Raw genomic sequence first — 16,755 nt, 5'->3', positions numbered from 1 at the left:
TATATGCAGCAGAGGGTCCATAAGCCTCAGCAAGGAAAAGCCCCCCTTCCCTTCAGTGTGCTCCAGGTACCCAGCATGCTCCTCTTCCAACTACTCTAGTCCTGGTGGAATTGTGGGTAATCTCTTCTACCTCAAAACCCAGTACCTGGGCACTGTGGAAAATTCTCAAGTTACTGGTTCTTAGACCTATCATGTGAGACCATAATTTTGAAATACTGTTTAAAATTAAATATTAGCTAGGAAAAATTTGGTATTCCGGCTCTCATAGAATATACTTTTGCTGGCATAATCATTCAACTTCAAGACACTCAGTTTCCCCACGTGTCTGCCATGGCGTGCCATGTACTGCTGGGAAGAGCCATGAAGAGCAAGAGATTCCTATGATGAGGTGGCCCTCTCACCTTTTCACCAAAGGCACAAGCTAGGTGACAAGGTGCTAGTTAGTGCATAGGAAACCATGTTTTCAACAGTCTCTAACGAGGCTGTCTGTTATAAACTAGCCTTTTGCACAGACTTTGAGCTCCTAATGGCAAGTCTGGTGAAAATGGTTCTGGGTGGTTCACAGCAAGCAAGGTAAGAGGTAGCGTGAGGAAACAGCACTCTCACCATGAATCCCTCCCAAGCCTGGCTTCTCCTCATTCTTTCTTTCTCCTCTAGGTGAAGCGGGAGTTAGCCGGTGTTCTCATCTTTGAGTCGCATGCCAAAGGAGGAACTGTGTGTAAGTGCAAACTCTCCAGGCACATGGTGCCCGGCTCAGGGCCTCTCCAGCACAGCCGTGGAAGCCTGAGGCAGATGCTCCCCAGCGGGCCCTGGTCTCACTGGCAGGATGTCATGTGGCACTTGGGCTTAGATGCAACTGGGATATCCCACGGTGTGCCAAATGCTCTGAAGTGTGGTGGCGAGCCAGCAGCCACGTGAGCAGCCGTTGCCAGACCTTACTTGCATCCTGCCTTACCAGCTTATGACAGGCATTCAGAGGGCATGGGGCAGAATCGCTGGTCTTCGCAATACCTTTCTCAGACCTCACTTAAGTTTGGGGCTTTAGATCTAAGCTGTCAAGTAAGGAGTCAAAATTTGATCTTAACAGACGTGAGAAAGTAGTGAGCTGGCATTAGGTTGGCATGTCCCAGTGGTCCCACAGTGTCCTGCCTACACAGGAGTTAATGATCTGAGAAGGCCAGGCTGCGCTTCTTCCACTCTCTCCTGAGGAGTCGTAAGGCATGTCAGCACGCTGAAGCTTTCTACAGTACAGAACAATGATAACTGTATTTTCTCTGGTACTTTCTAGACCTCCTGACACATAGAGTACTTCTTTAATGGTCACCCATTAAATTGCCAAGAGATGTATCTTGGAAAATCTTGCTCTTTTGTCAGGGTATGTTACGATAATGAAGCAGCAAATATGCATAATAAAAGCAAAAAGTTTTAAAAATTATATCTCAGCATGCTTTATTTTCAGTCAGTAAGAGAGATATTTCTGACCTCTGTATGGAGTTGAGAAAGAATGTTGTTTTAGATTTTATGGTTCACTTCGATATTTTTTATTTTGGTGGTCGCTGATGCCTTACAAATTCTCTTTAATTCTTTGGAGTCAAACTTACCAAAGTTTTTATTTTATTATGAGATATTTAAATGTTTCAAATGAAAAATGGAGAATATTGCAAATACCATTGTAACCTTTATCAACTCCTCCCATTATGCCACGTTTATTGTATTTTCTACAGAATGCAATTATAGTTCCAGTTCCAGGTACCTTACTCCCTCCCTCCTCCCGTTCTCTTCCCTCCCAGTGGTAATTCCTGTTCTTAGTGTGGTCATCATTCCAACTCATTTTTTAAGAAAAATATGTAGGTATATAAACAAGATACAGGGCAGGCCTATGTGTTTGCAAACTCCACATTGCTGGTCTGATTTTTTTAAAAACTATTTTCTACAGCGTAACATTTTCATGAATTGTAGGGGAAACCTGCATTCCTGTAAGAAATGGGTTGCTGGCAAAAAGGTATCTGGTAGAATCCTGTCTTCCAGGGCCCAGCAAGGACGGCAGTGTCTCTTCCTTTCCTGTTCTATAGAGAGAGAAATACCACTCCATCTGAATAATTCAGTATTTGCCATTAACTTTTTTGTATTTTATGTATGGAAATTCAGAGAACTTAAAAATGATGATTTGATAAGCTATAATTTATATTGATGTGCTTCTATTCTTGTCATAAATCTTTTTTATCTTTTTGTGTCTAGTGTTTAACCAGGGAGAAGAAGGTACCTCCTGGTACATTATTCTAAAAGGATCAGTGAATGTAGTCATTTATGGCAAGGTATATATCTATATCTATATCTATATCTATATCTATATCTATATCTATATCTTCGTTTTGGAACTTTATTATATTCCACTTCCTAGTGTGGCTCTAAGTATTAACAATGTAGTGCTACAATTAAATTTGCAACAATATTGTTACTTCATGTAGAAAAGGCATTATTATATCCTTAACCCAATTTCCCTAATTATTATACTCAGTAGTATTATAACTTTCTTGGGCTTGTCTCCTTATGGATTATAATGTATGCATTTAAATGAGGTCATAGACCATATTACTCAATGAAAGAAAATTTAAGTATTATAATTTAACTACATCATCCTACTTTGGCATCTCTAGGTGTATCCCACTTCTATATCCAGTGTTTTTCTAGTCTTGTGACAGGCAGGGGATTGTGGACCGTTTCACCTGAATGTCCTGCTCTTTCTAGGGTGTGGTCTGCACCCTGCATGAGGGAGACGATTTTGGCAAGTTAGCACTAGTGAATGATGCTCCCCGGGCTGCCTCTATTGTCTTGCGAGAAGATAATTGTCATTTCTTAAGAGTCGACAAGGAAGATTTCAACCGGATCCTGAGGGTGAGTGGGCTATAAAGTGTCCCCCTTTCCCCTCCCAACCAAGGTGAGGGATTACTGGAGACCACTGGGGTGCACGCATGTTCCAGGGACAGAGAGTCTATGTCATAAAACAGGCCCGATCCACACGCCGGAGTCCCCAGGAGGTGTTTCACAAAAGCTGCTGCTATGCTGGGCCACTCACCTCTGCACACAGCTATCATAGGACCTCAGAACTGGCATTGATTGACAGCGGCCATGCCAAAATGTCACAGTCTAAGAAGGTTCTCTCTGGCATCCTTTATATGTTCTTTCCCACCCTACTTCGCAACACAGTGGCAGCGCCATTTGCCTGTGTCTGTCTCTGTCTGAGACTTTTCTGGTGTCCATCTCCTGTGTCTTCCCAAACCGGAACCCTCCTGCTACCCTTAGACATTCTCTTGACTTACTACATGAGTGCACGTTCGTGGGAATTGCTACCCCTGTAGTCACTCCAACCAAGCATTTTCACTTTATTTTATGTCAAAGGGTTTCAAAATTAAAGACATTGGAAAGTAGGTGAAGACTTGTGGCAAGAGTAGAGGGAGTTGCAGAATTGGACTTCAGGTTGGCTCTGAAGCAGAGCTTCCTCTTAGCTTAGGTATTTATGACAGTGTGGAATTTTAGAAATGGTTCCTGCTATTTTCCCACCAAGCAATCCCTGGTCCCTTGGGAGAAGCTGACCCAGCTTTGACTGGTAGGATCCCCAACTGCAGACCATTGAGGATGGTGACAGTGCCCTACACCCTTGGCTTCTCCGATGGCCAAGGACCCTTCTCATCCTTCACTGAGTTCACCTGGGATGCTTCTCCTCTCTTCCCTGCTTCCCTGACTCCCAGAGAGGTCCCCTCTTCTCCTCTCCTTGTGTACGTACAACGCTCCCTATGCTGCTGGGAGCATTTGTCCCTACTGGCAACGTTTCTTACATCAAAGTTGGTCTTAGGAGAACAATGTCTTTATACCAAAAAAAGCTAAATTAAAACTCCTTTCATGAAATAACATAGGAAAAAAAAAATACCATGTCCAACGTGATTGAACTCTTCTGTCATCTCTTTTAAGATGGAGACCAATTGTTAAGAAGAAACACATTAAAATTTTAAATTAATTATTTAAAATAATATTAAAGTTTAGAAGGAAATTTCACTAACTTCTTGGAGTCTACACATGTGGAATTTACAGTCAGCCAAACAGTTCTTTGAAAGAATCAGTTTAGGGTTATTTGTCATTGATATAACGTATAATTCAAAATCACTGAAAAAGGCTTTTAACACATTTCAAATTTAAAAAAAAAAAAGAAATGCAGTCTTTTGAGCAACAAAAATGCCACTTCTAAGGAAATTCAGAAGAAAAAGAACTTTGCCAAAGCTGAGTGCCGTTCACCATGTATTTTATGAAGAATAAATGCCTTGTCTCCCTGTTACACAGCCCTCTCCCAAACACCCCTGGGTGCACAATCACACCACTCTCTTCAGTTGTTCTGAATATGGAGTAAAAGCAGAGTCTTAAAAGCACGCCTTAAGCCTCATCTGGTCCTCTCTCTGACCATTCTAGCCCTTGACTCTGAAAACGAGTTAATTTGTAGACGCAACAATTAGCATCACAAGCACCAAATGAGTTTCTGAAGCATTTGAAATTTTTTTCATTGTCTCAGTAAACGACAGCATCTGTATGTGGTGTAATTTGTATTTGCAGGATGTTGAGGCGAATACAGTCAGACTTAAAGAACATGACCAAGACGTCTTGGTACTGGAGAAGGTCCCAGCGGGGAACAGAGCTTCTAATCAAGGAAACTCACAACCTCAGCAAAAGTATGTGTGCATCCAGCACTGTGATTGCCAGACTGTGATTAACCTTTTCACACGGTATCATCATTTCTACAATAGCATGTTCTCCCTTTTTGTGGAAGATGGCAATGTGGGTGACTTTTCTCTCTCTCTATTGACTAATCACACATCTTGCAGAGTATAATGTATCCATTTCTGGCACTGCACGGAGCTTGGTGCTGCCTACAGTAATGCTGGAGAGAATATTCTAGTCTGGAAGCCGCTCTCCGTACACCCTCTTCAATGGTAATAGCTTTGGAACAGAAGGCATACGGGGAACAATGGAAGTGGGAATGCAGGGTGGCAAAGGGTGCAGGCCCCTGCGTGAGGAGACTCTCCGATGTTTGAATGTCATATACAGGGTGTCTCATAGGTGTTTTCTTCCTGCTATCAGAATGGCCATCTCTAATAGAAACCCAGATTTTAAATTTAAAAAGTCTCGATTGCAGCTCAGACAGTCCACTGGCCTCATTCTTCCGGATGCCTGCCAGTGTCCAGGGGGATTTGCTTCTCATTTCTCAGGTTTCCTAGTTAAGTTGAGTCTTTTCTGGTTTAGCTGTGTTCGTTTCCAGCTTTGCTACAATTTCCTATGTAAGATTTTTTTTTTCATTACATGTGCCAACATTTGAGCGATGAGACAGGAAAATTAGAAAGGTGGCTCTAAAAAACATAGCAAATAGCAGAATTGGAGTTTTAAATGAAGATAAATTTAAGTTTATAGGATAAAAACACCAATTCTGTAGCTAGAGAAATGTCACTGATTAATATGCTAAAAGAAAATTAAGCCTAGGAGTTTTCCTTTGTTGCTAAAGAGTAGGGTTCCCTTTGTTAGAACAGTTATTGTCTAGTTATTGTAGACAATAGCTAGAATTTTTATTGCCTACATTGAGAGCCTGAGGCTCAGACATTTTCATCTGGATGAATCAATGTATTTGCAAGGAGGGCACAAATAAGCATTGCTAAGTAGCCATAATACGTCTTCACACATTGTATCAAATCCTTAGGACAACTCTTAAGAGAATGGAGACATTTCAGCTCAGAGAAGCAAGTGACTTCTTTGCCCAAGGTCTCAAACCTTAAAATGAGAGAGCTTGGATTCAAATTCAGCTCCACCCACTTTCATACCTGTGCTCCTTCTGCCGCCCAGCTTGAAATAGCAGGGTACAGCTCAGTTCACGCTTCTTACCGTGGGGTCTACTGCCCAGAATCAACCAACTGTGGACTGAGAATCTTCAGAAAAGAGTTGTGCGTGTACTGAAGTTATCCAAGCTTTGTCTCCTCATCATAAAATCCTGAACAAAACAGAATAACAACTATTTCCATAGCACTTATATTTCAGTAGGGATAAGTAATTTAGGGATGATTTAAAGTATATAGGAGGATGTATGTATTTTCTATGCAAATAGTGTGTTATTTCATATAAGGGATCGGAGCAGCTGTGGATCGGGGTCCTCGTGGTGGAGCTGGAACCAGTCCCCCCCAGGTACAGAGAGATGGCTGTGTATAAATACTGCATCCTTAGCAGCGTATATAAATCTGTGTCCTTAAATATTACACACCAGGACTGACGTTCAAAGAGCTATATAAAAATCTGTCTTTTCGCTTATCGAACTAGAAAGTTACTGCCCAGTTTTGTTTACTATTTATTTGTCTTTTGCTACTATCCATTTTGTCCTACATTGAAAATGTGCTTGCCCGAGTGCCCCTAACAATCGTCTTTCTAGCCCATGGAGGGGGTTAAGAATGAAAGCTTGGGGGGGAGGGTAAAAGTTTTAGGGCTGTTCCCAGTGATTTTCTTTGATGCCCTTAAATATTGTTGGATGGTTGATCTGCATTCTTTAGTAATTCCTCAGCTGTCTCCAAAAATTATGCTAACTGAGGAGATAGGCCCTGAGAATTCTCCTTAACATTGAAACATTTCGATCAAGAGATCCCGGGGGACCCCTTCCTTCACCTCTTCGGATTATGAGAAAGGATCAGAGGCATCTGTTTGTCAACAATGCTGTCTACAAAAGATCTCCAAATGTAGGGTTTTTTAAGATTTTTGTTTTGTTTTATGAAACCAAACTAAAACAGATAAAAAAAAAAGAAGAGGCTGTACATTTTAAATTTATTTTTGGCCTCTATCTGGTTATCCATCATATGTACACTTTTGTCTTGTCATTCAATCCAAATTCTAATATAATTCAAAAACTTGTATATGGGACCGGGAAGATAGCTCAATAGAATAAGCACTTGCCTGGCAAGCACAGGGTCCTGAGTTCAATCCCCGGTACTGCAAAATAAGTAAATAAATATTTAAAAAAACCAAGAATCTTGTGTATGTTCACAGTAAATCATTTAAGAAATTCGACTGAGTCCAAAATAATGTGCCACACAAAATCAGTTCCCTGAATGAAAAGCCAGTTTCCTAACAGGTCATTTTTCACTTACATTTTGTCCCAATCAGACAAGAATTGAAAGGAGAATCCTTGAAGATGAATTTTGAGTTGACGTTGTAGACAACTTCCAAATCATGCCAAAAACCCTGCCTATGGATGGACTTAAAATTTGAAAGCTTTGGAGCACCTGTCTCCTCAGAAATTGACCTTTTTGAGTTCAGAAAACATCACTGTATTGGTGCTGGCAATGTCATTTTCCTTTTTTCTTTTTCTTTTTCTTTTTCTTTCTTTCTTTTTTTTTTTTTTGTATTTTTAGGGAAGGGTTTACAGCGTGTTCAGGGTCTCACTACTAGATCAGACTTGTAGTGATTCTTGTGTTTACAGCCTCCCAGGAGCTGGGATTACATTGCGCCGCCATGCCCAGTCTCAATTGCTGTCTCGGCGTGCCCCTGGGGCTGGGCTGGCACAGCAGGCCTGGGGATCGAACCCTCAGCTCCTGTGCCTGCTTGCAGGCGCTTTAATCCACTGAGCTCTTTGGCCAGCCCCAATGTCATTTTCCTGATTCATTTTTTGTCTCGGAGAAATCCAGAATACTTTGTGTTTAAACTTTCTAACTTGCCAGGCACTCAACTCTGAGTGTGACATGAAAATGACAAGACTGTCATGAGGGAAACACTACATGGAGCCCCCAAACATTTGCTGTCATTGATCTTCTTGCTCTAAGTTATGTGGGTTTGGTAGGAAAGAATTTGAAACAACTGCACCCGTTTTAGTTACTGGGCTATTTTTTCCTTATTTTCCCATTGCTGAACTCACCATGTATGCAGAAAAAATAGTTTCTTTCCACTCTCCTACCACTGGCCTTTTTTGTTGTTATTGTTCCCGATGCGGATAGAAGTAGCCACGTTTGCAAACATGGAAAAGATTTTTCCATTCCAGGTTTCAAACCTCCCAGCTCATACAGTGTGACCCACTAGGGATGCACCTTTAACTTGAATTCCTTCTGGCAGTAACCTGACGGGGTCCTGGCTGTCTGGTCTCAAGTGGCCTTGACCTCAAACAGGACAAGCAGTAAGCTGCCTGACAGTACATGAACTAAAACCTTAATGTGGGGTTTTAGCCAAACCCAGAGCCCCAAGATCACAGATGGCTCTGTCTGCCAGAAGTTTCCAAGCTGTCCCTCTTCAGGGTTCCCAGTCCTCAGAGAATGTCAGAATCTAACAGCCTCGCAAACTCAGAGGCTGGGCCAAGGGAACCAGGGCTACTGTACCACTAGAGGGCGTCTCTGGTACCACATAAAGATCCTGCAGGAAGGCCAGTGGGCCAGGTAGGCAGAGCTTACAGCAGCTACTTTCTCCTTAGTGGGGAGGAGAATGTTCGTGGTTTGATCAAATGTGGTAACTCAGAGATGTCCAAACAAAGGACACTAGAATGTGAACTCAACCTACTATCCAAATCAAACTTTCGACGCGAGAACAAATTTCATGCTGATGTCACATTGTTCAGTTATTAGCAACAGCTTTGAGAAAACATGTGGAAGAACACTTTTTTCTCCTCATGCAGTTTTTGTGTTAAGTAATATACACCCATGTAAGAATTCTTTTCAAAATGAAACAAACAGAAAAGGCCCTCTTGAGAGGAAGGTTTTTAATTACATGGAAAATTTCCTGTTCAGGGTGAGCTTCAGGCTAGACCAGGGAGCTACATCTGGAGTATCTCTGTGTAGGCAGAAAAGTTCCCCGAAACACGCTGGCTCTCGGAACGAGAGAGATGGGCTCACAGCGCGGTGTCTACTATCTCCGTGGTCTTAGCCCACAGCCTCCTTGCCGAGCAGTTTCTCCATCTGCAGGATGGAGCTAATATTGAAGCGGCAGAGCTAAGCAGTGCCCACCTTGCTGTGTGGGGTGTGGCAGTCGTGACACAGACGTGCAGCACACCGTGCCGTGCCATTTCCTGTGTCATGGGGCCAGATGCTGCTCCTCCTGCGGCCCATGTGGGGGAGGCTATTACAGAATCCAGGAATTCCAGGAATGACTCAACTTGCTGAGAAACAGCCTCCGTGGAAGTGTCCAAAACCAGCTATAAATACACGCTGCCCATTGACTACAACAAGTGAACCATTGTCTTGTACTTTACTTACTTTGAGAAAGGGCCATGCTTTTGAAATAAAGATTACTTTTTCTAGGAGGTCCCTCTTCTCCTTCTTGTATTCCAAAGCCGGGTTTCCTCAAAGATTTAACTGTGGCTTCCCCTTGGTTCAGTGCGTGCATTCACAGGATCATTTTAGCTACCAGCCGGCTCCCTTCCAGGTACACGTTTGTTTCTTAGGCAGTCCCAGGGCCACTCCACTCTCCCTCTGCTTTCAGACACACAGTGTTGTCTATGAACTTGTCTCTTCTGGAACCCTGATGGCGGGAGGTTACAGCCCTGAGTTTTCATATTATTTATTCCTGGTACCCCCTCACACACACACACACACACACACACACACACACACACACACACAAGATCTCTGCCTGCAAGATCTTCAACAGGAAAGGAAAGCTACAGTCTCCCAGAGCTGAATTCTGCTACTGCTTTCTGAAAAGATGAGAAGGTTCTTTTCATTATTACTTGCCTGTCATTTTGCCTTCATTGAAATGCCAAACAGAAAGAGCAAAGTCGTAAGTTTTGGAAGAGAAGCGCTGAGCTCATCTCAGTGTATTTGGCCTGTAGTTCTCATGTACTGCTTGGCACTGTCTCAGCCTTGACTTTGCAAGAATCCACATTCAGTTTGAAACATAAATCTTCCCATGCTGATTGGAGAGTAACTCCGGATGGAGCTCTTGAGACAATCGCTCTGCACTCCCCAATGTTTGGCATTTGGCATTGAAATAAATTATACATATATTTCTATTGCTTCTATATTTTCTACTTATGATTGTCCCTGGAGTTAGTTTGTTTCTTTATTGATATTTGGGTTTTGTTTTCTTGTCTCTTGTTCTATTATTAGCTGTATTTGCAAGGCGCATACCAGTGTACAGTTGGGAAAGACAGAACATTCCAGAAATAATCAGGGGAATCCAGTGTGAGACTCAACTTTTGCTATGAGTAACCCATATATGGAGAACCAAGTCCACTGTCACTTCTCCTCATCAGCCTGTGCTGCCCTGGAATTTATATGTTCCTTTTCATTCCCTTTTGGAACAAGGCTGAGGTTTCTTAGTTTCCAGGCTGCTAGCGGTCCTATCCAAGAAGTTTACTTTAGTTCCATGTAGGGAAAAAAAAGGCCGATGTTTTTAGTAACTACTTGAATAGGTGGTTTTCCTATTGTGTGACCTGGGCAAGGTTCACAGTCTTTCTTACCACAAAGGGTATATTTATTGTCTATGAGTATAGCCAATCTGGCTCTCTGGGATCTCAAATAATAACAACAAAACTATTTTTAAAAGTTGTATTGATGATTACCCCTTTAGGAAAACTAATGGCATCTTTATTTCTTATCCAGGTATACTGTGATGTCAGGAACACCTGAAAAAATTTTAGAACATTTTCTAGAAACAATACGCCTTGAGCCAGCTTTAAACGAAGCAACAGGTATACACACTATGCAATTTTGTATGCCCGTTAGATCTGTGTGTAGCACTGAAAATATTCTGACATCATCTTCCATGTGTTTGCCTGGGCAGCTTTAGAAGTGGGTTATGTGTTGGTATTGAAGAGCATCCTGTGTGGAATAGGCAGGGAGCAGAGCCTCTGCCTCCTGTACTCCTCTCTGCAAACCTGGCTATCTTCCCAGATACCCCAATTTCATTCTTATGTATCAGAAGTTGCATTCCCTAGGCGTCCCCTATATTATCATTCTACCCCACCTTCCAATGGCATTGATTAGGTTAATATAAACTGTACCTGTTCCCATAGGACATTTGAAATGGCCTATAGAAGCCCTGCTCCAAATGAGGATAAAATGGTTCTCTTGGCAGTGTAGACTCTTGCTCCAGAGCGTAACTAAACACCACCTGTATTGGTTTGCTGCGGCTGCTGTAACAGAGCTCTGTAAACTGGACTGCTGAAATGATAACAATTGATTTTCTCAGAGTCCTGGAGACTAGAAGTCCAAGGTGAAGGCAATGGTAGGGTTGATTTTCTTCTGAGAACTCTAATGGAGGGTCTGTTCTATACCTTTCTCCCTTGCCAGTTTCTCATTTTATAAGTTGGTTATTAGAGAATATTTTTTAAGGAGCAGATGAATTGGAGAGGGAGAGGCAGCATCCTTGGTTGGTATGGCTTAGCTCAGGCACATACCCCAAAACTCTCCTGTGCTCTCAGGTGACACTTGTGGAGGAGGACTGGATCATGGGGTGCTGTACTCAGCTGTGCACTCATTCACTGGTGAGCTCGGTAGCTGAGCGTGCTCTGTGCTCTTGGAAGGTGGAGCCTGTGGGTCACTGTGTCTCCCTCCCCAGCTCCTTCTTTCTGTCTCTGCTTCCTGGCCACCATGACATGAGCAGCTTTCCTTCTCCAGGTCCTTCCACCAGGCTATTCCTGCCTGGGAGCCAGCCAGCTATGGACTTTGAACATAAACCTCTCCTCCATTAAGACACTGGCCTGGGGCACATTATTTTCAGCTAAGCTGTATGCCATGAGTTAGGCAGTGTGAACAAGAGTCACCTTCTTTTGCTCAGAAAACTTATAATCTGCTACAGGCCACAGTGAAACACGTAAATAACTTGAATAGAAGGTGGAGAGAGGTCAGTGCTTCAAGGGTACAGACTGGCCAAGGGGACCTGGGAAAGTGTCACAGAGAATGTAGCCCTTGGAGAAAGCTGGTGAGTGGTGACTAGTTGGGGCAGAACCTTCCATTCTAAAGGATGCTGTGCCAACACAGAAACAAGCAGGAAATAGCTGGCAGCTGGGTATTTGCTGTATGCTCATATACCCAAGTGAGAAAAGGAAAGGAAGGCCTAAGAATCTGGGGTACAAATCTTGGAGGGTCTTAAATACAAAACAGGGCTCTGGGGAATAGTTAAAGATGCCTGAACAGGGGGGATGTTGGGGATCTCTCTCTCTCTCTCTCTCTCTCTCTCTCTCTCTCTCTCTCTCTCCCTCTCTCTCTCCCTCCCTCTCCTGGGGATTGAACTCAGGACCCTGTGCTTGCCAGGCAAGCACTTATTCTACTGAACTATCTCCCCGGGCCCATTGAGCACTGAGCTTTTTCTCAATGAATGAATATGGTCCCAAAAGTAAGAGTCTGCTACATTAAGAGATAATAGCATCTAAGAAAAGGCATATAAGATCTTTATACCAATGGAAAGGAGAGATAATAGATTGATTCTCGAAAGGAGAATCGTGTGTTCTGCGGCTGCCGTGTGTGATATGATTCCTGATCTTTTCATTCTTAGATGCTAGAGGCTAACATAATTTAGTATCAAACTTCCTTACAGTTTTCTGATTTTTTTTTTCTTATAAGTATTGTTCATGGCTTGGAAATAAGGAATAAATCAGCATCTTTTCTCATAAATCAAAGATACTAAACTGATACCTCCATTACTATTGTGAACAAAAGAAAAGAATTCTAGTATGGATACAGTACCTGAAACATGAGTAGAATAGAATAGAATACAGGAGGGCCAGCGAGATAGCACAGCAAATAAGCACCTGTTTAGGCAAGCGCAGGGACCAGGGTTCAATCCCCGGTACCCCATGCCACACCAGCCCTGCCCTCAACTACACTGAGCCAGTGACTTAAGTCCAGGTGTGGTGGCACATGCTTGTAATCCCAGCACTGGGGAGGCTGAAAACAGGAAGATCACTTCAAGTTTGAGCTGTGTAGTGAGATTCTGTACAACATACATTTTAAAAAAAGAATAGAATAGAATAGAATAGAATAGAATAGAATAGAATAGAATAGAATAGAATAGCTTTGACATTTAGGGGTCTACAATGCTGTGAGAAATGTAAGAATTATGGTGAGACATGTTGACATGATTTCCTAGGCTTTCAACATCTAGTTGTGATAGTACGTTTTCTTAATTTACCAAAATATTATTTTGTTTACCTAAGACCTATTAGCTTCCTAGACATTCAGCCCTATGACCAACATTAGTCATTGAGTTTCTGGAATCGGTTTTGAGTAGAACATGATTGTTCTAAACACGTTCCCAAGAGTTGTTCCAGGTGAGCAGAGAACAAGAAAACAGCACGCCCGCTGGCCATGCCATGCCGAGTGACCAGCTACCCTGCTTCACCACCCTGGAGTCAAATCTCTGAATGAGAAAGATTTAAACTATTATAGAGCTGGAGGGCTAACTCAGTCATAGAATACAGAGGTAGCATGTATGAGGTCCTGAGTTCTATCCCCAGAACCACAAAAATAAGTCATCTTAAAGGATACAGAGCATGGGCTCTCTGGGTGATGTATAAGCAAGCTCTGCTTCTCCTATCATTGGAGAGTATGTAAAACAGAAAAAAGTGACTCCAGATATTAAACTCAGACAAGCGACATCCTTTTGTAATTTAAATGAAAGCTCCATGCATCTTCTGTCGGGCACCTTCTCTGCTTTTGTATGGTTCAGTGTGGTAGGACTGGAATGACTAGACACAGTGCCGATAGCTTGAGATTGCACCATGTTTCAGTGAGTATGGTAGTTAATCCTTCATCCTCCGATTCAGACTTCAGCAATAAAATACCATGAAAGACATGGACATTGGAAACCTAACTCATAAAGTTCAATTTACATATTTTCACATGTAAATTGAAATATCGTAGTGTTTTACTTGAGAAGTTTCATGTCCTCACCAGTTCTACAATGAAGATCCCAATCGCATCCTGAATTCTAGCTTCTGAGAAGCATACACCTGGGCCATATAGATTTGCTTTCCTACCAATCTTAATTGGATAGTATGGTTTGCAATTAAAAACAAAAAAACCTTCATCAAATTCAAGATGAGACACACAAAGCTTTTCTTTGGGAAGTGAGTGCCTTGTCACCCTCTCTTTACCTTCTTGCAAGACAGCTTCAGATGCGGTCCAGGCAGCCCTTTTACCCAGGGAATAATGCCTGTTCTCCTCCAGTGCTGCTCCCAGGCTGTATTGTAGCTGCCTTTGCTGCTTTTCCTTCATTCATCAGTTTTCTCTTCTTTCCCTACTTCCTTTTTCTATGATGGTGTCACTTTTTTTTTAAAATCTCTTATTTATTTATTTGCTACAGGATCTTCCTGTGCAGTCCAGACTCATAATAAACCTCCTGCCCAGCCTTCCCAGTGCTGGGATTGCAGGCATACACCCCCACACGCAGTTTTGGTGGCTGGCTTAGCGGAGGGCCAGCACAGCATGTGATACCAGGGATCGAACCCAGGGCCTTGCGCTTGCCAGGCAGGGGCTTAGACCATCGAGCTATCTCCCTGGCCCGATCCTGTCACTTTCTTACCTTTCAATGTTCCTTCTGGAAATAGGGAAGAAAAAGATAAAGGAAAAAATAATTTTTAAAAAAAAACTGTGGTGTAAAATAGGTAAAGCAAATGACCAGGTATTAGTTGTGTGACTATGACACTGCCCACATATGACTTTAATTATGTGTATTTTAAACTGGGACTGGAGGTTTAATTCATTGGTAGAGTGCTTGCCTAGTGTGCATGTGGCCCAGAGTTCAATTCCAACACCACACACACACACACACACACACACACACACACACAAATTCTTTGTGGTTGAAGGCTGTCTTTTTTTAAATAGTATACTTTTGTCCAGTGTCCTAAGAATTAGCCTTTTGATCTCAAGCTTGGTCAGCATCACTGTTTTCATATGCAGCGCTTCTATGTTCAGCAAAATCGTGGGTATGAGAACCAAGGGCCAATATCACATGAGTTCTTTTACTTTCCTAAAGATTTCCACAAGAACCTGATTTCCTTTTCTGCCTTTTCCTCCCTCCAGATTCCGTTTTGAATGACTTCATCATGATGCACTGTGTTTTTATGCCAAATACCCAGCTGTGCCCTGCCCTGGTGGCCCAATATCCTTTGTTTGTGGTAAGTCCCGGCTCCCTTGGTGAGTACAGCCAATATGTAGCTCACTTTGCCCTCTGTAGGCAGCTCAGGGCCCAGACAGTGTTGTTTTCTACTCACTTCAGCTTCTGAAGTATCACCATTGTCCCCTGTGCAGGCTCTAGCTCTCCCGGCAGAGGTCAGCCTTGCCAGGTTTAAATGTTTCCAACTTATTACCAGTGTGGAGAAGTATGAACCAGCTTGCCTCATCTTCTGTTGCTATAACAGAATGCCTGAGATGGATGCTTATAAAGAAAAGAAGCTTATTTAACTGGTAGTTCTAGAGGCTAGAAGTCAGAAGGGCAAGCAGGTATGTGTGGAAGGGTCAAAGCACAAAAAGCAAATCCCTTCATAATGACTGTTTTTTACATAAACTAACCCAATCCTGGGAGAACAAGAACTTACTGACTTCCATGAGAGTGAAACCAGTCCCACAGAAAGCGACATTAATCCATTCACAAAGGTGTTGCCCATTGATCTATTCACCTCCTGAGGTTTCCATCACCTTTGTGTTAGGAATCCCATTTGAACAACCCAATGTAAACCACCATACTGGCAAGACCTGTGCATGTCTAGGAGGATAACTAGGAAGGGCTGGGGTGAGGAATCTAGCAGTATGCTTAGAGGCAGCTCCTTGACCTTGAAGGAAGACTCTGAGCCTCTGACAGCTACTTGAAGATGGCCTGTGGTGTGCATATGTTGTTCCCCTAAGCTAGGTATTAACCAGGGTGCTATCCGGGTGAGATAAATAAATACAGGTTACTGTTGTGAGGTAGCTTTCACATTCAGCCTAGTCTAGCCCATCTTCACCTCCAGATACCAATGTTTATGTCTTTGCCCATATTTTTTTATTATTGTCACATTGACTCTAAATACAAACTTAAAATTCTGAAAGTTCCCCTAGGTTGAGTTTCTTTGGAGGCAGCTTTTCCATAGTGTTTGGAATTGACAATGTCTGGCAGTGTCTGGCACCAAGGGTGCGTTCAGGAAACAGAAGTTGAACAGAAGAAGTGAATATTATGAATGAGTTTCACCCTCATTTGGGGGGACCATGTGCAAAAGTATATTTTAAAATTCTGTCTTATTTTTAAAGCATCAAAAATTCAGATCCCAAAATACTTTGGCCTTTTTGAGCAGCTAAATATATTGAAGAGAAAGTCTCTATTTCTTTCTTTTTTGAGCAATCCAATCAATGTTGGTGTGTTTTTCCTTTTTCAGAGTTATAATTGCCCTACCTGATTCTCATTTTCTTGCTCACCCATAATTCTCTTTGAGGGCAACAGAATGTATGAGGATGGGAGATTTGAGATGAATGCATTACTCAGAGGGAGCTGCAAGCATGAGATTTGGGTGTTTATTTGCCTGGAAACTATCTTTCTAAGTAATGACAGCTTAATGAGACTTACATATATTATATATTCTTTCTGGCTCATCTTCAGTTTTTCTCAAGTAAAATTAACACATTCAGGCTCTCTCGGCGCTCTCTTAACTCCATACATGGTGATCATTACCAGACCTTGGAGACTTGTTGGAAGGAAAAATAAAAACCATGGCTGAGTCCAGACTTCCTTTTTTTCAGTGGTTAGCTTGCGGGTAAGCCTAGGATAAAGAAAACCAAG

General features: G+C 42.4%; 1 protein-coding gene across 7 annotated transcripts in view; it reads left to right on the top strand.

The window, feature by feature from the left end:
• Positions 1-16,755, top strand: part of Rapgef4 (Rap guanine nucleotide exchange factor 4) — a 306,617-nt gene that overhangs the window by 243,441 nt on the left and 46,421 nt on the right. For all 7 annotated transcript variants that reach the window (XM_004634752.1, XM_023719129.1, XM_023719130.1 and 4 more), the window contains 6 exons: positions 658-718; positions 2,239-2,315; positions 2,749-2,895; positions 4,603-4,718; positions 10,602-10,690; positions 15,027-15,105. In XM_004634752.1, coding sequence (XP_004634809.1) covers positions 658-718; positions 2,239-2,315; positions 2,749-2,895; positions 4,603-4,718; positions 10,602-10,690; positions 15,027-15,105 — 569 coding nt within the window. The remainder of the gene's footprint in view (positions 1-657; positions 719-2,238; positions 2,316-2,748; positions 2,896-4,602; positions 4,719-10,601; positions 10,691-15,026; positions 15,106-16,755) is intronic.

Source organism: Octodon degus, unplaced genomic scaffold (genome assembly GCF_000260255.1).
Source record: "Octodon degus isolate 3935 unplaced genomic scaffold, OctDeg1.0 scaffold00065, whole genome shotgun sequence".
Classification (NCBI taxonomy): domain Eukaryota; kingdom Metazoa; phylum Chordata; class Mammalia; order Rodentia; family Octodontidae; genus Octodon; species Octodon degus.
The sequence above is the reverse complement of the archived record's forward strand: the minus strand, read 5'-3'. Positions and strand labels throughout refer to the sequence as shown.